General features: G+C 42.5%; 1 protein-coding gene across 2 annotated transcripts in view; it reads left to right on the top strand.

Moving 5' to 3' along the window:
- The window catches only part of LOC141762681 (voltage-gated delayed rectifier potassium channel KCNH8-like), a 27,578-nt gene continuing 3,895 nt past the window's right edge, over positions 1–23,683 (top strand). The window contains exons 1-11 of one of the 2 annotated variants that reach the window (XM_074626659.1): positions 1–421; positions 9,606–9,839; positions 9,930–10,061; positions 10,362–10,507; positions 10,979–11,237; positions 11,739–11,896; positions 13,332–13,539; positions 14,381–14,746; positions 14,927–15,126; positions 16,468–16,717; positions 20,256–20,470. In XM_074626659.1, coding sequence (XP_074482760.1) covers positions 346–421; positions 9,606–9,839; positions 9,930–10,061; positions 10,362–10,507; positions 10,979–11,237; positions 11,739–11,896; positions 13,332–13,539; positions 14,381–14,746; positions 14,927–15,126; positions 16,468–16,717; positions 20,256–20,470 — 2,244 coding nt within the window. In that variant the 5' untranslated portion in view covers positions 1–345. Of the gene's footprint in view, positions 422–9,028; positions 9,184–9,605; positions 9,840–9,929; positions 10,062–10,361; positions 10,508–10,978; positions 11,238–11,738; positions 11,897–13,331; positions 13,540–14,380; positions 14,747–14,926; positions 15,127–16,467; positions 16,718–20,255; positions 20,471–23,683 lie in introns of those variants that run through there. The other variant, XM_074626660.1, reaches the window with a different exon arrangement.

The raw sequence follows: 23,683 nt of genomic DNA on the forward strand, positions 1-23,683 counted from the left end.
GAGGGAGGAGGAGGAGGAGGAGGTGGAAGAGGGGGATTGCATTGCAGCACACCCGTGCGTAAATGTGACCATCCTCTCCGTGGTCCCTCCATCCCTCCATCCTCTCCTCCTCCAGCCTCCAGCCTCCAGCTCTCCTCCTCTTGGATCACCAGCTCGGTGGTCGCTGGTCATCTTTGGACCGTGGAGTCCCGGGTGTCTCGCCTCGGCGCCCTCCTCCAGGGGTTAGGAGGAGCGCCGGGGACGTCGTCCAGGTTCCTGCCGGGCTTCGTGACCGGAGATGCGGCCGGAGAGAGCCAGGGCTCCTCGGAGAGACGCCCCGAGAGACGCGGCTCGACGCGCTCTCGGATGCCCGTGATGAGAGGTCTGATCGCGCCTCAGAACACCTTCCTGGATACCATCGCTACTCGCTTCGATGGAACCCGTGAGTACATTTAATCCCTTCATTTCAAGGTGCGCAATGGATGGTGTTCACTAGTACAAAAATACAAAGTCCTCAAAAGACCTGCAAAGTAAAGAGGATTGAGGACACTTGAAGACATGCTGATATAGTCTGACTGATGAAGGAATTAGGATGAATGAAAGCAGCACAGACTGTTTAACATATTAAGAATTCATGAAGCACCATACCTGAGCTCCCAGTGTACAGATGAATTACTATAAATACTGGTCCTTCATACTTTTGTGCACAAAAATGCAGATGGAGTAAAGTCAGATTATTTATGATAATTTATCCTCAATATATCTGATCCTATACCTCAATGCCAATACACTGTGCAATGGCAAGGCAAGGCAAGTTTATTTATATAGCACATTTCATACACAAAGGCAACTCAAAGTGCTTTACATATATAAAAGCAAGATAAAAGAGCACAAAGTGCATAAAATAAAAACGAAAAAAAATAAAATAAAAGCATAAGTTAAAAGAAAAAAATTAAAAGGATAATAAAAACAATCAAAAGACAGTAAAGTGCAGCATTTGATCACTAGCAATGTAGCAAAGACTACTTTGTGTTAATGAGTCAGTGTATCAATCACCATTCAAATGCATTTATTTTTAAGAGTTTGCAACTGTCAATAAATACAAAAAGTTGCATTCAATGTGGACTTGCCATAGCTGGATTAACTAGGGGCCTAAATTAGTAGCCTGACCCATATTGACCCCGCACAAATTTAGTAATGAAGGTCCTGAAATTAGGCCCTCATCATGTCAGATGACCCCGCGCTTCAGTGGTTCCCAAAACATAAATTAAATTAAACCAATTGAAACATCACTGAAAATCCAGCCAGTACTGAAAGTCATTCTTTTCTATTTAAAACTGGCTCTATATGAACGAAACATTTCAAACTGTTACATCAGCTACCAAAGACAACGTCGATCCATTCCTGAACTATTTAAAAAATCTCTGACATGATTGTCTGTGACGGCACTGTGACAGTTGAACAGACAACCTATACTGTAATTAGTATTCACGTACAGTTCATTGCAACCCCCCCCACATGTCAGTCTTTGCATTCAGCCCATGTAAACCTACAGAGAAATCAACTGTCAATCAATATGCAAACTGCAGTCATCATAGCTTAACACGGTTGCATAACACAGTCCCGAAGGTGCAAACTAACAGGCAGAGTATGTGGATGAAGAATATACTGTATGAGGAATCAGAGCGGGATCTATCTGCAGTCTTTTGTGTGTAGATTTCAGAAGCAAGTATGTATTTGACGTGTCCTGTGTGTCCTCTGAATGTTTCACGAGATAGCATTAATTCAATTTCATTTGGTGTCAACAGTGATCAGCTCTGCTCTAATCTGAGAGCGGAACAGATTGCACTTCCCCGTATCTGATCACTTCTTGAGGGTAGCTTCAGTGATCCATCAGGACTGTTTTGGTTGAGCAGCGGTTCAACCAAAAGATTTTTTCTCCTTTTGCTACACAAAATAATAGAAATACTCTATATTCCTGGAGCATCCCCTTCAAGATCCCCCAAGGGACACAGTCCACAAGGCACACTGGATTGGCAAACTCCCACAAGCTCTCCAGTGTGTATCAAGTGCATTGCAAGTGTAAAGAGCTGGTTCACTGTTCCACAACCAGGATTGAAAACACATTACCCCTCTTGAATCTGAGGTTCAATTGGACACAGATCACAGCAGTTAAAGAAGGATATTAAAGAGGACCTATTGTGCTCATTTTCGGGTGCATAAATGTATTTTTGGTTTCTACTAGAACATGTTTACATGCTTTATTGTTGAAAAAAACGCTTTATTTTTCTCTTACCGACTGTGGTGCAGCACCTCTTTTCACCCTCTGTCTGAAACGCTCTGTTTGAGCTCCTCCCCTTGAAAAGCCCAGTCTGCTCTGATTGGTTGGCTGGCCCACTCTGTTGTGATTGGTCAACCGAACCAAACTCTTCAGACTCCGCTCCAGCTCCGCTCTAACTAGCTTTGTTTGAGGGCGCGCCAAACTATATACAATTCAAAGGCATTATGAAAATGTGACTTGGTGACATCATCATGTTACAGAACAAAAAGACGGGATTCAAACGAGGCATTTCAGGTAGTTCAGGAGCAGTGTTTCTCCCTTTGGCGTGGACTTTGGGCTTTGTAACTTTGCAGACCTTTTACATGCACAAAAAAACTATATAACACACTAAAGGAAAGAGAAAAAGCATAATAGGTCCTCTTTAATATTATTGGCCTCATTTTAATTTGGATTATTACATATTTAAGATTTTTTTTGAATGAAAATTTAAACAATTTGCTCCAAAAATGGCAGGTAGCTGCTTTAAAACTATCAATACCAGCTATCAAAAACACACTTTGGTTTCTTAAAACTATCAGGATATATATTTTACTTTATGCTGATATATTGCCTTATATATTAACATTAAAAATGCACATATTGGATAATTAAAACAAAAGAACATGTAATGCAATACATACCAAACACACCCCATATCACATAGCCGACACCACTGAGGTTCAGCACCACGGACAGCACCCATTCCTATAATAAAGGAAAGGGAAAAAGCACAAAAGCATAATCGGTCCTCTTTAATGAATTAAAGATTAAACATTACCACATAAATCGCTCATGCTTGTTTGTCTGTAACTCACAATCCATCTACAATGAATGAATGAATCACTTGCTGCGTATAAAGAGATGAACGACCAGCACTTCCTTGTGCTTAGTGTGAGAAAATGAAGATGCTCCTGTTGTCATTCATGATCACATCCTTGCTCCTAACCTCTGGCAGGCACGTGGTTAAAAAAACACAGTGGGTGAATTTTAATGAGGAGCTTCTCCAAACCAAATAACTGTATAGCTGTCAATGGGGCGCTGAAAAGAAAGTGTGTGCACGACATGGGGTTTTAGTTTGTTGTAGTTTAGATAAAAAAGTCTAAACACAGCAAGCGAAATGGACTGGTGATGCCATAATAAATCATCACACTAATGACTCAAAGCAATAGCAGGAAAAACAGTGCAGGCTGAGAAATGCCAAGTCTGAAGCATCGAGTGCGGCACTTCGAGTCTCACTGTGACCGAACCTTTGTTTTATTTATCACTCTGCACACTTAATAAGAGAATACCAAACACGCCCGTTGCGACTGAGTTCTCAAGTGCTGAAAACCAGCTGAGCAGAAAAAGTATTTTCAGGTCTGAAGCTGGGATCTTCCATCTTTGCCATACAACATTAATGCAGCATGATAACCGGGGAGACTCCAGGGAAATCTCTCCAGCGTTTTTTTATTTATTTTTTTGACATTGCAGTAGAAAGCTTCAGTTGGAAGCCCTTTTTTAAACCCAGAGATATTCTCAATACATACATATTTATAAGAACAAAGCTTACAGATTTTAATTAATCACGTTGGGATGGTAATGTTGGTCGGTCAACATTGTCCAGACTGAAATACTGTTGGAGGGATTGCTATGAAATGTTGTCCAGAATCATTTATTAACAATTGATTAGCCCACAAAATGCCAAAAAAAAGGCAAAAAAACTATTATAAATGTATATTATTTGCTGGTCATGCTAGTGTTTATTTGTGCTTGGACACGTCTTCATGTTCCAGTAAGATATAGTTTCTAAAAATGAGTGAATGAGACAGAGGACTGACTTCAGAGTGACAGATCTATGTGCTTCTGTCGGGGGACTTCTGGCACAAAGCTGTGGGCTGTAAAGTTTTGAAGCTAATGCGGACTGAAAATGTGTTTTCAGTTCAGGTTTAAGAAACACACCAGAGAGCATGGTTTAACAAATAACCCTGCACGCATGAACCATCTAGCCGTCAGTGTTCATCTCCTTATTGTTCGCCAGATTTCTTTTCTTTGGCACGGACTCTTACTTTGAAAATTTGTCATATGTTTTTTCCTTATTATGTAATAGTAATACAAAATAATAATAAAATGAATTTAATTGCAAAGTGATGTATCAAAATGTTAGAGAGCAGACAAATTCTGGTGCACCCCCTGTGATATTTTGGACCCCAGGTTGGGAACCACTGCTCTAAACAACCCTGTGTGGTACGTGTGTGTGTTTGGCTTATTTTGTCCACAATGGTGAATGTATTGTGGCGGGCTGTCGCTGTCCGTGTTATCAGCAACCAGGGTTTATCGGGGTTCCCTAAGCTGCTCAAGGGCTGAGTCTGAGTAGTTTTGTAGTTTCAGCTCGCATGTTATTACACCTGGACTGTAGTGTGGATGTGACAGGCCTGTATAGTGCCTGGGGGAATGTGCAGAAAATGAGCACAACAAAAGGAAAATAAGAACAAGGCAGTGCAGAAGGAAAATGACGGAGCACGGGGTCTGTTTCTCTGAAACCAGATCACGTCCTTGGGGGACAATATTCATGTATAAGTGTGGGGCTGACCACTATTTATGCTGAACACTGCAACCTTGCAAACAGTGCAGACATCCAGGTGCAAAGAATCTTGGTGTTGCATCCGCTCAATGATGATGTAATCCTTCACATCAGTTTTGTACATTGTAATTAATAATATTCATTATTCTCCACAACAACAACTAAAATGGCAACAAAGAGTGACAGATGCGTGGATGAGATTGTCACACCTGTACAGTTTGACTTGAATGAATAAATCAGCATATTACTCAGCTTCTGTGTCGACTGAAAATGACAAACAGATGAGTCACTGGCTGCTGACTTGTTAGGGCAATAGCAAACAAAAGAAGCCCCCCTCCTACAGAGAAATCAGCGAACATGGATCACAATGAAGTGAAACAAGCTAGTTGTTTTCCTGAATCAACATGACAAGGCCCCAGTGCACAAAGCCAGGTCCATAAAGAAATGGTTTTGGTGCGGAAGAAGTTGACTGGCCTGCTCAGAGACCTGACCTCAATCCCATCCAACACAATCTTGTGTTGCTGAATGGGAGAAAATACTTGCAGCCAGGCTCCGAAATGCTTTGGAAAGCATTCATAGAAGAGTGATGGATGGCAGCGTGTTTTTTTTGGAATAGCATCTTCAACAACATGAGCTTTGTTCCTTTATTTAAACATTCCTCTGAAAGCTTCAATGTAAGAGGGCCAGTAAAAGCTTGCCTCATATTAAAGCACTACCCCTTGTTTTTATGCAAAATGTGCTCACTGCTCTTAAATATTTATATATTCCTCTATTCCACCAGTTAATCATCTCAAAAGTACAGGCCTATTTTTTATTTTTTTTTACTGGGAGACATGATTCAAAAAAATCCTATTATACTCCTTCACACTCTTCAAAATCTCCGGCAGCATCACTCTTATGTTGAGAACTGCAGACAGCCGCCCTCCACTACTGCCTCACACCGCTGCTGCTGTTGTCACTACAAATCCATTTGGCTGTATATATATGAGTAACAGCCTCACACTTGTTGCATTTCAAGTCCCACCGTGGTCCGTTGTTCTGACGCTGGCACATTTGGAACTGAGCAGCAAAAAGCAGCTGCACAAAATGTGATTCTTACTTTTTTTCCCCTTAATAATTTATTGGGAGTCAAATCAGATGTACAGAAACATACAAATAGAGCATAAATGTAAATCCATATTTTGGTATTTTTCCCCCAACGCTCCCTCCCATCCAACCCTCACCCATTGCCGATGCAAAAAGGATAAAGAATAAAAAACAAAGTTAAATTAGATTAAAAAAAAAGAAAAGAATAAAAAAAATATATAAAAGATTCAAATAAGATAAAAAAAAAAAGTACACATTGACAGTTATAATAATTATAGGATAAATCCCAAACTACAGATACAATTTTGATAAACTTTACCATGTACAAAATGGACAATGTAACTGTTAGTGGTCATTTCTGTTGATTCTGACATATTGACCTACAGACATGAGAGTGGTATCGATATTATCATCTAATTCTCAGCAAGAAAATGAATAAGCGTGCATGTATTTCCCAAAATGTATTTTTTTAATACTATTACTGTAATTTGCAAGCAGTGTTGTCAACTCTTTTCCAATGAAAGTAACTCCAAAATTTGCTAAAGTGAACTGTAATTAGGCTACTCTGAGCGACGTGCATGGGAATTAATTACAATTTACATTTCTTGCTTTTTCCCCTTATGTGGATAACTTGCTAAATTTGTCGGTGGTCACTTTTTAGAAATAAATTTACTAAGAGGGTCCGAAAAGTCGCTAAATTTAGCAACAAAATCGCCGAGCTGGCAACACTGTTTGCAAGTTAGCTCAAAGAACGTATATTGCCTAGAAGAGAAAGTCAATTGTTTGCTCTATTGCAACATCAGTGCCCAGAAGAAAAGCTACGAGTCCGACATTTTGGACTGAAAGCGGCTGGACGCCAGTTTCGTCTCTTTGCTTTTTTACTCTTTGGTGGCCGGTAAGCTCCACCCACTGAGGTTTACCTTGACCAATGAGATTACTTCAGCCTCAGAGGTATAAATGCAATCTGCAATGTGTGAATGTGTATAAATCTGAAGCTCCTCCCCTTCTTTATTGCACAATGTATCACTTTAAACCCAACAGATGTTGCGGGAAGTAATTTTGTCCGTTGTATTATTGTGATTCATAACTTGTTGTGTGCTGCTTCATAGGGGATGTGTGACTTCCCATGAGCCTTGTGCACTATTTGTCCTGTCTGAGTGGCGCTCCGATGATGTTCGGCAAGAGCATTTACGCTGTACATGCTTTATTAATGCATGAATTATTAAATTTCATTGTACCCGGTTCATTTTCGTGCCATCTCTTTCGGTTAATTCATCTTTCCCTCTATAGTCTATCCCTCCCATTCAATCATTCGCCCGCCTGCTCTCTCGCCCCATATATTGCTCACATTCTTCAAAGGGAGCACTCCAGTCTTCCAGATTCATTTATGTATGGACTTTAATGATCTCAGTAGAATGAATGCCTCGGCTGTGTGAGTCACCTATCATACCTAATTCAGTTTCATAATGAATTATTCAAGTTTGTCCCCATAAATCAGGCTGTCGAACCATTTGTCAGAGCTCTTGCTTATATCACATTCTGGCAATCTACTAACAGGCAGTGTGCTTACATGCATGCTTTTACGCCTGCTGCATCATTGATATGTATGTGAGTGGTTTCTGCTCTGCAAAGTAATCCTTTTCCTTATTTAATTGCCCGAGGTTGTGAACACGCAGGAATGACTTTTTAATTTAAATCTGGCATGTTGTGAGCCCTACAGAAAAGACAAGTTTATTTGCGTAGCCCATAATCGGAAATGTTGAAGAGGGCAGAGAGGCGGAGAGAGAGGTGGGGAAGACGCATGGGGACGAACAAAGAAAAAGATTATTCGAAGAGAACAATAGCGGGAGATGAAGACGAGGAGATGAAGTGAATATCATTGAAAAAAGCAGCAAGCATGTTAGAGGAGAAGCTCTTCAAAGTGAGCAGAATTACACCGAAGCCTTTTCAGTGTGCAGAAGCGAACATAAAGCGAGAATGAACGAGAGCCGTGCATGAAATTTTAATTATGTTTTCTTTCAATTAGGATGACATCTTAGTGAAATTGTAGGGAATGACCCCATGGCTGAGTAAAGCATGTCGCGTGAACGTGATTTGACAAAACTGTTCGCTGTCTTGAAAGTTCCAGCTCACAACTCTGTAACATGATCATCCTGCTGGCTTAATAATCATAATAATAGTTATTGTTTTGTTTGCATTTAACAACTACACCTCCCATGAGGCTTTGAGGGAGCGTTTGTATACGTCTCATGAGAGTTGTAGTTGTAACAAAACAAAAGGCAACTGGCAGCACTGCACATCTGTATTCACATTAGATCACAACTTGGATGCTCTTCTCTGCTTTTATAGACCGTTTCAACAGAATAGCGTTGCTAGGCAACAGCTTGGGTCCATGTTTACTTCCTGTCAGCTTATGTCACTCACATACACTGCAACAGGAAATAAATTGGGGTACATTTGGAATGCTTACCTAGACCATTTCACAGTTATAAATGTATGCGTATAAATACTGTTAAACTATCAAAACGCTCAATATACGGAGAAATACACATAACACGTATTCAGAAATTGTGCGTTTGAAACAAGCCTTTAGGATTTCTGTCTCTTTGTGATGTCACAAATATACAATATTTAGACCATTACATTGTTTTAAACATTCTAAATGTTTCCCAGTTTATTTCCTGGTTGCAGTGTATGTAAATAACATCAGCTGACAGGAAGTAAACATGGACCCAAGCTGTTGCCTAGCAACGCAATTCCGTTGCAATTCCGTTGAAATGCACTAAAACGGAGCGTTTCAGACAAGAGGGTAAATACAGGTATATTCAGGCAGACAATATGAGGAAAATAAAGTTGTTTTTTTTAACATTACAGCATGTAAACATGTTCTAGTAGAAACATAAAATACAAGCATGAACCTGAAAATGAGCATGATATGGGACCTTTAAAGTGGACCACGTTACGCAGAAGAAGCGGTCCCTCTTTACCTGCTCTTTACTGGTCGTGTTTAGAAGTTAGAAAATCGGTCTAGAAGAAGGTAACCCCCAAGTTGCGAAACTCTCGCGTGAGTTTCCCCCATATCGAGAGTCTCGCGAGAGTTTCCGCAACGACCACTTTTCATCCAACGCCACCATCAGGTCAACATTAAACCTGGTTCATGGCCAAAACTACTTTAATACCTGTCATCCTGAATTGTACCAGAGTGAAGAAGCAAAATGAACACAGAAGAGAGAGAGAGGTAAATATTATACCTGCTAAATACCAATAAATATCATCATTGTGCAGTCAGCTAACAAGCATGGTAGCACAGCTGTAGTACGAAGCTGTTGATACAAGTGATGGATGCTTGTGGTCAAAGGTCAAAGGTCAAAGGTCAACTTTATTATCTCACAAAGGAAAATTCATGTGGTCATATACACGTCTCATAAAAACAACATATAAAAACATCACACACTTTTTTTTTTTAGAATAAGGTCCCTATACAGCTGTGCTGCAGTCACCTGATCGATCCCAATGATCCTACTTCCTGTCTTGATCATGCGCTTGACATGATCTCGAGCATGCATATTACCAAAGGTGGTCCTCACCTATCTCTATTCTGTTTCTCTGTTTCCCTTCCCTGCCTCTTGCCTCTATTACCTTCCTGTTTCCTCCCACCAGACAGTAACTTCGTCCTGGGGAACGCCCAGGTCCAGTCCCTCTATCCCATCGTCTACTGCTCCGATGGCTTCTGCGAACTGACCGGCTTCGCCCGTGGCGAGCTGATGCAGAAGAGCTGCATGTGCCACTTCCTGTACGGCAGCGAGACCAGCGACCGCCTCACCTCGCAGATGCAGAAAGCTCTGGACGAACGACGGGAGTTCAAGACTGAGATCGTTCTGTACAAGAAGAGCGGTGAGGCCCCGGATGGCTGGAGGATATTGTCGAGATTAATCACGTTTAATGCTGGCAGTGTCCGAAATATCTCTCTTTTTCTTTGAACAGGCTTCAAGTTCTGGTGTCTGCTGGACATTGTGCCCATAAAGAACGAGAAGAGCGAAGTGGTTCTGTTCCTGGTGTCACATAAGGACATCACGGAAAATAAGGACCAGGACCATGGCAATGAATCTGACACTGGTGAGAGAAAGCATGAAAAGGAAAGTGAGGCATTTTCCAATTCCACTATAATTCACATGAAATGATCTAATAGAGGCTTTGCAGCTGGGGCACAAATCTATCAGCAGTGATATTATGGAGGGGGGTTGAGAGCACTCACCAAGTAAATAACGCATTCTACTTTTTCAGCAAAACAATGTACATCTGTTCTGTTGTCCAAATTAAAAGTTTAATAAATTACTTTTTCTAGAAGTTTGGGAGCCACGGATTTGTCAGTTTCTTCCACCGCGTCTCTCTAGTTTTGTTTGTTTTTGTTTTCAGATGAGGAAACCGGCCTGGAAGTCCACCAGATCAGCCGCCCTCCAGGCCTCAACATGGAGCGCCGCCGCAGCCGGGCCGTCCTCTACCAGCTGTCTGGACACCTGCAGAAACAGGACAAAACCAAGAGCAAGCTGAAGATCAACAATGTGAGACACGTTCTCCCGTATACCTTCTGTCCTAGTTAGGTTTTTACCTACTGTATGAATTATTACTGGATGAATCTTTTGATTACAATGACGCCATGGATAATACGGATTATACGGCGTCAGCAGATTTGCATTTGCTGAAAGAAGCAATTTGCTTGTCCAGGCTTCATTTGCAACACAACTTACATTAATTTCTAAGTCAATTACATGAAAACTTGTAAATTTAAGCAACTAAGATGAGACAAAATGTGTCCTTGCTGTGCGATCTTAATGACCCAGGACCTCAGAGGGAAAGCATTTGCATTAAAAGCTCTCATTAGTCATTTGAACTCATTGTGAGGCCGGCTGATCAGCTATCATGGTTAACAGGTTTCATCCTCTTGCATCAGCTAATGTTAACTTGATGCTCAGTTAAACCACCAGACACACATTGTGTTTGTTAATATATCATAATGTTTTTGTGTGTTCAAGAGTGTTCTTGGAGCCAATGCGAACCCGGTCCCAGAGTACAAGGTGGCGGACATCCAGAGGTCCCGTTTGATCCTCCTCCACTACGGCGCGTTCAAGGCCGGCTGGGATTGGCTCATCTTGTTGGCCACCTTCTACGTCGCCGTCACCGTCCCCTATAACGTGTGCTTCACCGCGGCGGAGGTACGAGAGGACGGCGCCTCGGCGGCGCGCAACCCTCCGAGTGTCAGCGACATCTTGGTGGAGATCCTTTTTATCATCGGTAAGGCTACTTTCACGTGATTTCTATACATTTCTTACATGTCTAGCTACTTGTTTCCATGGAATTCATCGACTATAAGAATCACCTCTTCGTCCTTTCAGTCATGCCTCTTGGCTCCTTTCCACTTATATATTTTTCCACTTTCTTCTAATACCACTTTAATGGGCAACTCCTTCCTGGTTTACATAATCCAGCTCTAAATCCACCACTCCTTCGCTCCTAATTGGCCCAGTTAGCTGCACCACCGTCTGCCTTGCCTCCAACTGCTCCTGACCCAGTAGAGCTGTATGCTAATGGACCCTCCTTAATAATCTCCACTTCCTCTCTAGTGTATCTCAACCTGCCGCCTCCCCATCTGACAACCAAGTCCACTAACAGGAAGGCTTGTTAAAGTTAAATACTGTCGCCACCTGCATCTTATTGTAAATATGAAGTTGCAACCAGCAGCCGATTTGTTCGGACTAAACAAACGAGACGTAACGTGTTCATTTTGTGTGCCAGATATCGTGCTGAACTTCCGCACCACCTTCGTGAGCACGTCGGGTCAGGTCGTGTACGACGCCCGCTGCATCTGCATCCACTACGTCACATCCTGGCTGTTTGTGGATCTGATCGCCGCCTTGCCCTTTGACCTGCTCTACGCCTTCAACATCAGCGTGGTGGGTCTCACACATTGTCCACACATACAGCTATACAGTTTTGTTATATAATGTAAATTGTATATTGTAGGGCTGTACCGAATGTGAGCCCATGTTTTGGGTTTCAAAGCTTCAGTGAGACACATTTGAAGGTATTCGAAGCGTCGAGGCGCAGCAGGCTTGTTAAGACCAGTGAAGCGGACCCAGATGCAGACACAGGAGGCAGATGAAAAATTAACAAAAGGCTTCATTGCCAAAAATGTGCAGAGGAATTGATCAAAGCAAAAAATGGGGCTGGGGTTAAAGCCACGTAGGCAGGCAGGCAGACAGGGCATCTCATTGTTTCCTGAATCTGACGTGGCACACTCGTACGAGCCTGCAGTACAGGGAAAAAAGTACGATAAAGTTAAAGACAAGAATACGAAAATGTTCTTTCATGAGGCCCGTTGTTTATATCTTTAACTTTTTGTTCTATATTTTCTTGACATCCGGCTCACACTATTTGCCGTAGTGGCTTCGAGGGAAGAGAGTCCAAGCTTCAACAAGAAACTCATTATTGAGTAACCCGTAATTAAGCAGATAAATGAGTTTGCTGATGACAAATTACAGGTGGAGGCAAGTAGATTGGCCAGATGATGCTGAGTGCAGAGCCTGCTGGCTGTTTAACAGATACTGGATCACTGAATCTGAAGGGTGAAGATGATTAGATTGTAATAAGAGCAAGGAAAATGTTTCTCGGGAAACAAAATTATGTTCTTTTTTTTCTTTACGTTTTCGCTTGACAACAGGTCATGTGATGAGCTTGCAGTTTTATGTTGCTGTATGGGCTTCAGGTAGCTGGATGTTGGTGTAATGGGTTTATCTGGACTGCTGAATGTGCTTCCTTTAGTGTCTGTGATTAAAACTGGAGTAAAGCAGATACTTTATACTCCTGTGTATTCTGTGCAGAATTAAATTCCCTGAATGGATCCATATCCAGGTATCTAGAGAATGAAATCCTCTCTGAGTGGGGATCACTTCATCCAGCTGCTTCAATTAAGTGAAAAAAAGCAGGGAATTGCATCCTCAGTTAACACAGAAGTGAGGGAGGAAAATCAATAAAGGGATGATGTTTGATGAGGTAATTTTTACTTCAGGAGAACCACGGGGATTTTCCCAGTCGAGGACGATAATGGCAGTGATTTCCTCTGAACGGCTTCTCTGGCAGAAGCTGCAAACGAATCTTGAGTTGGATCTGGCGTTCTGAAGTATTTTTTTAATCCCATCAGATCTGTGGAGCAACTTTTGGATGTTTTTCCTGAATGCGATCATTCATGGGGACGGTCCCCCACAGACCCGGCTCACTTTCAAGATTAAATTTGTGCATGAGTGATTTCAAATTGGCTCCAGATGGGAAACTTTTTAAGATTAAACACATATCTTCAAACCCCATGCCTCCTCTCTCTCTCTCTCCCAGAACTTCGGGGTCCACCTGCTGAAGACGGTGCGCCTCCTCCGCCTCTTGCGCCTCCTACAGAAGCTGGATCGCTACTCCCAGTACAGCGCCGTGGTCCTCACTTTGCTCATGTCCACGTTCGCCCTGCTGGGCCACTGGATGGCCTGCGTCTGGTACTTCATCGGACGCAGCGAGATCGAAAGTAATAGCATCGCCTCCTGGGACGTAGGTTTGTGTCTGTGTGTTGTGTGTGTGTTGCAACTTTCATGGAGGGATGTTAATGGTTGGAAAGATGCAAGATCATCTGTATCACTTTAGTATGCTTGTGTACACTCAGCATGCGGCGCGTGTGCCCTTTTTGCTGAGAAAACACTTCTAATTATGGTGATCTGTCTCCCCTCCTACTGCGCTCAGCGGTGCCAAACAACATAAGACTGTGAGGTGCATGAGGTGATGCTGGCGATCCTGTTTCAATCAGCAGCGTGGGATGAGACAGGAGGAGATTAAAGGGGGGGAAATATGCAGGAAAGGCCTCTCCACTGATGTACATGTGAACGCTTGTACACTTGGGGGCAGCTATGGCTCAGGTGGAAGAGCGGATCGCCCCATTAATTGTGGGGTTGGTAATTGAGCGAAACACTGAACCCTAAATTGCTTCCGACAAGCAGGGCAGCGCTCCATTATTCTTGGTTAATGAGCGTGTGTTCATGCGTGAGTGAGAGGCTCTTAAAAGCGTTTTGTCGGCTTGAAAGGCACTATATAAATGCTATCCATTCGCCATTACACGCTACAAGTCAACCGCAGTGTTTATATTCCTCATGACAGCAGCGCTCGCATTAGAAAAACGGTGATTCCTAGAAGTTGTAATGTTCAGTGCAAATAAAAATGTTATTTTATATAAATTAATATTCAAAAAATTGAACATTTTCCTGTTTTGCTTCCTGGCTGCCATGCTGGTGTTGTCATGCCCTACTGTCATCTGACAAATTTAATGTCGGTGTGGGTGCTGGGTCTGAAGGATCAAACAATTAAACTGACAAACTCTTGTGTCCTGCCCCTCCTCCCACCAGGCTGGCTCCATGAACTGGCCAAACGCTTGGGAACGCCGTACTTCCTGTCACCGCTGACCTCCCTGTTGGGAGTCTCCGATTCGTCTCAAGGCACCATGACATCCGGACTGACCAATTACAGCCAGTGGAACGGCTCGGGGATTATGGCGGGTCTGCTGGGTTCGGGCCAATGGAACGGCAGCAGGACCAGAGCGAGGACGCCCAACGGCTCGGGGACGACGCTGAGCGGCGGCCCGTCCGTCAGGAGCTCCTACGTGACGTCGCTGTACTTCGCTCTGAGCAGTCTGACCAGCGTGGGCTTCGGCAACGTTTCAGCCAACACGGACTCTGAGAAGATCTTCTCCATCTGCACCATGCTGATTGGAGGTGGGATGAAAACAACACTGAACTCAGTGGAAACTAAAAAAAATCCACAATATTATGGCATTATTAGGATTCACTTGTGTCAAATTTCAATCTGGACCAAAGTTACCACATAACTGACCTACAGCAGAAGTCTGTTATTGAGATGAGCGTTTCTGGTGCTTCTGTCTCTTTCATCTGCAGCATTAATGCATGCCGTGGTGTTTGGTAATGTGACCGCCATCATCCAGAGGATGTACTCGCGCCGCTCCCTCTACCACACCCGCACCAAGGACCTGAAGGACTTCATCCGGGTGCACCGGCTGCCCAAGGCCCTTGAGCAACGCATGATGGAGTGTTTCCAGACGACCTGGTCCGTCAATAACGGTATTGACGTCAGCGAGGTAGGAGGGACTCACTGCTTCAAAAATGACTGATTAAGGTCCATTAAAGGGATAGTTCTGGTGTTTTGAAGTGGGGTTGCATGAGGTACTTATCCATAGACAGTGTATTACCTACAGTAGATGGAGTTTGGAGAAGCAGACAGGAGTTACCGCACGGGAGCAAAGCAATGTACTGCTGTGGACAGGGCTGGGAGCAAAATGTATTTTAGACACGTAAAAGAAAAACCCATCTAAAAAAATCAATATCCGTTTAAGTGTGCGCTATATTTAGAATATTTCACCGGTTTACCTTGCCGTAAGACAGCTAGGACGGGGAACTGAAGCCGTTATTTATACTCTCGGTTAGTTTGTTGGCGTTATTGTGTGACTTTGGTTTGTTCGGATTCACCAAAGTCAGTCAACAGCACAAACAAACCGATCGAGGCAGCGGTAGACCAGCTACCTCCGTGTTCTGCAACGTAAAATTACAGTTTTTTTCAATGGAGTCTGGTGGCTTTTGGGAGAGCATAGATGGATACAACGGCTTCAGTTCACCGTTGGAAAGGGCTGTCTGACGGCAAGGTGAAGCGTCTCCAAACTGGGGGCGTGCTGAACACCATCTACTGTAGATAATACACTGACTTCAAAACACCCGAACTATCCCTTTAAGTGATTAAATGTCTTTACCACAGGAGAATGTGAACATATGATGGCATCATGTCACTCTTGATGGCAAACAAGCTTCTTTCTGAAAATGTCCCACTGTTCCTTTAACTTTCAGAGATGTGTACATGACCTCTATGGCTTGGGTTGACCTTGTCAGTTACAATGGGATCAACTGCTTCTAAAATTGAAAGTGCAAATCCGGCGACGTGTCCTCAGAGCAGACTAAAGAAACGGCTCAAAGCGACTGAGAGGATTTTGGTTTTGTTTCGGGTTCTATCACGAGGGGGGCAGCTCATCTTAATTTCATGGATTAATGACCTCATAGACACTGAACTCACTCTTGGTGTGTTTTACCATGGCTTTAAATCTAGATAATCCTTTTTTAAAGAGATAACATGACAAGGTAATAACCCACAACTTTCCCTCGCAAAGATTACTCTCTATAGTATAGTATAGTGTTGCATTTGCTTTAATGAAGTAAATGAAAATAAACATCAACCAGAAACTGTCATGGTTGTATCAGTTGGTTGTGACTATGTGGGAAAGCGAGAGGTTTTATTTTGCGTGTTACCTCCACAGTCACATTCAAATGATGACACAGAAAGGAAAGAAGCCACTACAGCTAAGAGAGAGAGATAGGGATTCATCCACAGTTTGCAGTCGTAGAGAAACGTGTCCTTCTCATTCCGTCCGCAGCTGCTGAAGGACTTCCCAGACGAGCTGAGGGCCGACATCGCCATGCATCTGAACAACGAGCTGCTGCAGCTGTCGCTCTTTGAGTCGGCCAGCAGGGGGTGTCTGCGCTCCCTCTCCCTCATCATCAAGACCTCCTTTTGCGCCCCCGGGGAGTTCCTCATACGCCAGGGCGACGCCCTCCAGGCTATCTACTTCGTGTGCTCCGGCTCCATGGAAGTACTGAAGGACAACACTGTGCTGGCCATTCTGGGTAAAGAACAAAATACAACTGACATTTTGTGTTAATGTATGTTTTAAAGAGGACCTATTATGCAAATTTTCAGGTGCATAATTATAGTTTAGGTTTCTACTAGAACACTTTTACATGCTTTAATGTTCAAAAAACGCTTTATTTTTCTCATACCGGCTGTGCTACAGCACCTCTTTTCACCCTCTGTCTGAAACGCTCTGTTTGACCCCCTGAAAAGCCTGCTCTGATTGGTCAGCTGGCCCACTCTGTTGTAATTGGCCAACTGAATCAAACTCTTCAGACTCCACTCCAGCTCCGCTCTAACTAGCTTTGTTTTAAGGCGTACCAAACTAGCCACTAGACGGCTATTATGCAAATGTGTTACTTGGTGACATCACCACGTTACAGAAGAAAAGGCGGGACTTCAAACAAGGCGTTTCAGGCAGTTCAGGAGCAGCGTTTCTCTCTTTGGCGTGGACTTTGGGCTTTATAACTTTGTAGACATTTTACATGCACAAAAAACTATATAACACACTAAAGGAAAGAGAAAAGGCATAATAGGTCCTCTATAATATTATTGTCCTCATTTTAATTTAGATTATATTACAACAGATTTGGGATTTTATTGAATGAAAATATATTTTTGTGCTCCAAAAATGGCAATTAGCTGCCTTAGTATGAACAAAACTATCAATACCAGCCATCAAAAACACACATTGGTTTCCTAAAATTATCAGGTTACATATTTTATTTTATGTTGATACATTAACTGATATATTGACATTAAAAATGCACATATTAGATAGTAAAAAACATCGGAATATATAATGCAATACATGCCAAACACACCCCATATCACATAGCCAACACAGCTGAGGTTCAGCACCATGGACAGCACCCATTCCCACAATGAGATACGATGGCAGGGCTGGCTCCATTCATCCTTTTACCACCCTAACTCTTTTGAGAAACCTGCTCAGAACCAGGTTTAAGAAGCAGGTAAGTACATCAATGGCCAAAATATAGGTTTGGGTCAAGCCTCCTGTTGAGCGAGTCATTTTGCTACCTGAATCTTGAAGGGCTTCTCTGTCTTGGACTCCAAACTGCAGAAGCCCTCCTAGATTCCGGCAGTAAAGTGACTCAGAAACCGGCGTCTACTTCCAAGTGCAGCAAGAAGAAGCTTCCCAAAGTAAGTAATGGAAATCAGCAAGCTTCAGAGTCCCCATACAAGTATCCCTGCTGATTTCCAAAGTGGGAATGAAATGCATATTTTACTGGGAAAGGTTCATGTTTCATATCTAGGATGATAAAAGAGATGTCAGAGACTCCGGTGATGGATCGGGTGAGAGATTGTTCTTAATAAAAAAGCTGATTTTAAGATTGAGTTTGTGAAGAGGGGGCATAAAAATTCACAATATGTGCTGGAGCAAGAGCTTTTTAAGTATTGCGTTAAAAGAAAGTGTTACAAAACGTCTCCTCTTTGGTCTATTTTGGAGTCTGGTTGCAGCATTATGAGCAGAAGATGGGAAAAAAAGGCTTATAGGAAGTTATTAGACACCCGGCATTTAATAACCAGACAGCTTTTATGAAGAGGAACATGAGGAAAGAGAGCAGCCTAGTGCCACAAAACTGCAATTATCCCTGTATTAATCTACCCCTGTGGGCAAACAAGTCACACCCCATCAAGTGAGAGATGGAGTGTGAACCAGGGACTGATGGGACAGTTTAGGGAGCAGCCAGAAGCCCAGCAGGAAATCCATAAACAACATTATCTGATTTCTTTTGCCACATAGGGGAACAAACTTTGAAGATAACATTGACAAATAATCACCTTATGAAGTTGTCATGGCTAACATGTTTGCAAACATTTATCCAGCAGACACGGAGCAACATTATAATTCATTTGGAGCCATATTTCTGGCCTCCTGATGACTACAAGTCCAATATTTACTCTACTTTTAGCTCTGGCTTTGGTCTCCTCCAACTCCCGAGGGAAATATCTGGCTCTTTAACTACTTAATACTCCTCTATGTTCATCAGATAGTCTCTCACTTTGTCCGTCTTGGAACAGTGGAAGGAGCTGTGTGTAACAATTAGGGCGATCTATTTGCAGAAATTGAATATAATATAATAATAAGTATGTTTTCTTTAGTGTATAATCACCTGAAAATAAGAATAGTTTTTTTTTTCGTTAGCTTAGAATGAGCCGTTTTGACTTTTCGAGCCGCGATTAACTATTGACAATCATGCAGTTAATCACGATTAGATATTTGAATCGATTGACAGCCCTATTAATAATCTAATAATACTCAAGTTACCTACAAAAATACCAGCAACCCCTCATAAATAGGTGGACACACAGCCCAAAACAACAGAAAGAAGCAATGCAACGTTAACAAAATATAGTACACGCCTCCAGTAGGTGAGCCAAATGAGCAGCTGGAACCAGAAAACCTGCCTCAGGAAGAAGAGGCCTCTCTAGAGCCTTGTCCTACAACACGTACACCGACACTCCTCCCATTCCGCATAACATGGATGAAACAGAATGGAGAAACTCAAACAGACTCACAAACAGCTCTGGAATCGGTTCAGGTCCGTGTTATAACGCACTGGGAGCAAATAGGCAACACTGCTTTTTTTATATTGATGACCTAACTGGTGTGAATAATGAAGTTGAACTGCTGCCTATAGAAGAAAGTCATTAGCATAGGAGACCTGCTGTGTATCCACATGCACATATATGAATACACACATAGTTATTTCTCTAACAGACATCCAGACTCTCTGGCTTTCTCTCTTGTGCATATAGAAACACTCGGTGCACACATATTTAATTTTTTATTTTCTTCCTGCCTGCTCCCTGTTTCTCCTTTTCACACACACACAAATTGTCTTGGCGTTGCCACTTTGGATTTACAGCTGTGGAGAAGGCAGTGAAGTAGAGAGAGGAAGCTGAAAACACAATAATACAGACCTTCTGTTGTAATCTACAACAGTCCGTCTGTATCCCATGATGAATACTGCTGCACAACACAGATATGAAATAGTCTAACCACACATTCAACCTCTCTGCTCTAGTGTGGGTTATTCTTAATAACTGTATTGGGTTGAGTGGGTTATCCAGTTTATACGATGACCACTTGCCAGCGATCAATTTACAGTAAAAGTAATGCAGATTCATATTTTGGGGAATTGCAACCAGTGGTGGAAGAAGTATAAAGATCATTTACTATAATAAAAGTACTAATACAGCAATGTAAATATACCCTAATTCAAGTAAAAGTCCATTTAAAATCCTTAAATCCTAAAAGAGCAGAAGCATTATGAGCAAAATAAAAGGTATCAAGTAAAATAGATAGATAAACAATGATTCCTTTCAGTAGTTTCCATTGTATAATCATGATAATGCGCTCTGTGCTGTACCAATATAGAGAATATTGGAGTCAGTTAAGGAAACACCATGATAGGTCACATAAAACGCATCGGTTTCAATGCATTATGGCTCATATTTCAGCTTCCAGGTTAAGGACGTAACAGAGTATGTATCCCTGCTTTCCAGGTCGGGGCGACCTGATCGGCTCCGACTGTCTGACCCAGGAGGAAGTGATTAAGACCAACGCCTGCGTGAAGGCCCTGACCTACTGTGACCTGCAGTACATCAGCCTCAAAGGCCTCCGCGAGGTGCTCTGTCTCTACCCCGACTACGCCCAGAAGTTCATCACCGAGATCCAGCACGATCTCACGTACAACCTCCGGGAGGGACACAACACTGAGGTACGAGAATGGACGATGCTTTTCTGATCGCTCTGAGCACGTGCTTAGAACGTGCCTGAATGTAGTAGGCATATGATGCTTATAGCGAGTGATAACGCACATTAAATGGCCTGATAACAGTGGAATCGGGCGTGTAAGTCAACAAGTCAGGGACAAACACATAAGGTGTCAAAAAAGTTTTTTCGTTGTCCATCAGTCCATCCATTTCTCGCCACTTATCTGGGTCTGGATCGAAGTGACAGCAGGCTTCGCAAAGTAGCCCAGACATCCTTCTCCCCGGGGGATATGATGTATAGATAGATGTTCCCAGATGGCCAGATGGGATACGGAGTCCCTCCAGCATGTTCTGGAGGATCTCATCCTGATCAGATGTCCCGAACATCTTCTAATCCTAACTCTACATCACCCTTCAGTTGTGAAACAAGACCCTGAGATACTTGAACTCCATCTGCTTGGGGCAAAGATTCACTTCCAACCCAGATCTGTATGGAAATGCACCACCTCTCCCATCATCAAGTAGCACACAAATACCAAGAAATAAGTAGCAACAAAAACAAACTTACTGGATTGGGTGGAGAGAACACTGATGTTTTGTTCACGTACACGCGTACAATCATCTCATGTTCTAAATGCCTTAAAGAAAACTCTGTTTGAGATCCGCAAGAAGACTCCTTCTGTTTTTTTAGATTAGACTCAGCTGTGCAGTGACCTCCTCCACCCCTTTTTACGCAATGCCGGGAGTGAACGCTTTGCACTTGAAAAGGATTAGCCATCTGGACTGGGAGTGAGGAAAGAAGCCGCGGCTTCTGCTCGAGATGCAGCCAGCAGATAAAGACGGGAGCTAAACACGGCCGATTCAGATGCCAGGGCTTTACAGATGGATCTCAGCTGTAGCGTAACACATGAATAACCAGCATGTACTGGAATAACTAAGTCAGATTTTTCACTGTGAGTAAGCTTGGCTAATTAGTGGTCCAAAAGAAACACCAGGGGGACGAGACAGTATAGCAGCATGAAACATATTTTAATGATAATTGACTTCCTGGCTTGAGTATATGGTCCTCTGGGATACATGAGCTTTAGAAATCCTCCAAGTTTTGCTGAAGGAGTTCAATTCCTATAAATTAAATTCATATATATAGTCCGTCTGGGAACATGTAGATTCCTTAGTCTTCCTCCACTCAATTTCTGATCTCATCTCTCTAAAACGAGTGAAGAAACTGGGAGCTGATGCAAGTGAATGAAAGGATGCGGATCATTTTTATGGGTTAGAGGAATAAAGCACGACGCGCGCAGCTATTATTTGAGCACGGCTGTCAAGCCTCACTGGCCGTTTTTAAACGTTTCCAATCCCATTTTCAAGAAGGTTTTAGCGAACTGTTTAAATGCCACAACAATACAGTGTAATTCGGGTTTGATTATAGCTGGGATTTGCCAGAGAGAAGCATCAAAATAAGCTTCCTGAACGTAGAGTGGCGTCGGAAAAACATGGCCCATATATTCTGTGAACAAAGAAAACTAAAGCTGGATGTTGTCATCAGGAGTCTCTGTCAGTCCGTCCTTTGATTTTCACGACAACCGTTTGTCTTATAGACTTCACACTTGGCGGGTGTATTACTGAGGATATATATATATATATATATATATATATAGTATAGGGGATGCAACTATGTCATGGCAGGTGTATTGCTCAGGACTGAAGGAAGCTCAGTGTGAAGTTTTTTGGATGAGCGGTTCTCGAGAAAAGCTGCAAACACTACACTAGTTTCTATTGATTTCCCACGAGGGATCAATGATGGATAACAGACAGTAACATCAGAGTGATCCAAGCTAGAGAAAACTAAATAAGTACATAAAAAAACAAGATTTCTTTTTTTTCTTTTGCAACAAAAAGAGGTAATAATTCAGGGTGACATGTCCGCATCAAAATCACAGGAATGGGGGGTCAAATTGAGTTAATTCTTCTTGCAATAATTCTAAAGTGAGTGAGAAAAATGAATTGCTAACTGCACAAGGGCTGGTAGAGATGCACTTTGTAGGAATGAGATCAGAATGGTAACAGTAGGTAGTAAAACATGATTGATGTACGAGGCTTGAACTGCTTGTAGCTCATCCGCTTTGTTCATCCCCTTGATAAAAAGGGAAATAGTAATATTATAGTAGATAGGAAGTGGTGAATTCTAATCAAATTCTCAGAGGTAGAAATTGATCACATAGATATCAGAAAGTACAACAATTGTCATATTATCCCCTCCCTGGGAGCATGTTGGGAATAATACCACATTCAGTGCAACAAATCCTTGTCAGACTGTGCAGTGTGGATATTATTTCTGTAACATCACCACTCTGCTCCACTTTCTGCTCGAATCCTCTCTCATCCTTACCACTCCTCCCCCTTTTTTCCCCCATCGCTTTTCTCCTTTTCCCCCTTCCAAATGTTTTTCTATCACATATCGATCCCGTATGTACAGTAGGAGTGATTTTAGTCTGTTCTAAATCTATGGGGTCCTCTGGCATACATGAATTTATCCTCCTCCATCTCCTCCAGTCAGTCCTCCGAGGTAGTGTGAAGAGCTTGTTAAAAAAAAAAAAAAAAATGCAGTGCTAGTATCATAAAAATACAATCCCATCGACTCAAAATTACAAAAGAAAATCTATTAAAATGATGGGGGGGGAAAGTGAAAGTGGTTGTCATGGCACCTGCATACTGTAGCTGCTCCATTTCTGTTGTCCCCTGTAAAACTTAAAGGGATTGAGATCTTGATTAACAAGAGTTAGATGAGATGACCTATCAGGTTTGTGTGTTATATATGATGCTGGAGCCAAATTGAACAAAGGAGAGAAAGTAAATCAATTGAAGGCACAGAAAAAAGTGGATAAAGTTGCATTTAAGATCATTAAGAAGTTAGTTCCATCTGTGTGCAGCTTCGTAACTAAACAAAGCTTCAGTACACACACATATATAGGCTATGTATATGCAGCGGCAGTATTAGTGCATCCTCCACTGAGCCCGGCGTGGGACTAAAAATAGCTCTGCCAGAGGGGTGGGGGAGGGGCGGGTCATCCCTGACTGGATAAATATAGAACAACAACCAGATGGAGATGAGAAAACATCAGGAGGAGAAGGAAGCTGCAGGGGGGAAAAGGAAGAGGAAGAACCTCTGTCGACATTTGCATTCACGTGCCGCCACGCATACATTCACACATGCGGCT

This window comes from Sebastes fasciatus, chromosome 24 (genome assembly GCF_043250625.1).
Source record: "Sebastes fasciatus isolate fSebFas1 chromosome 24, fSebFas1.pri, whole genome shotgun sequence".
Taxonomy (NCBI): domain Eukaryota; kingdom Metazoa; phylum Chordata; class Actinopteri; order Perciformes; family Sebastidae; genus Sebastes; species Sebastes fasciatus.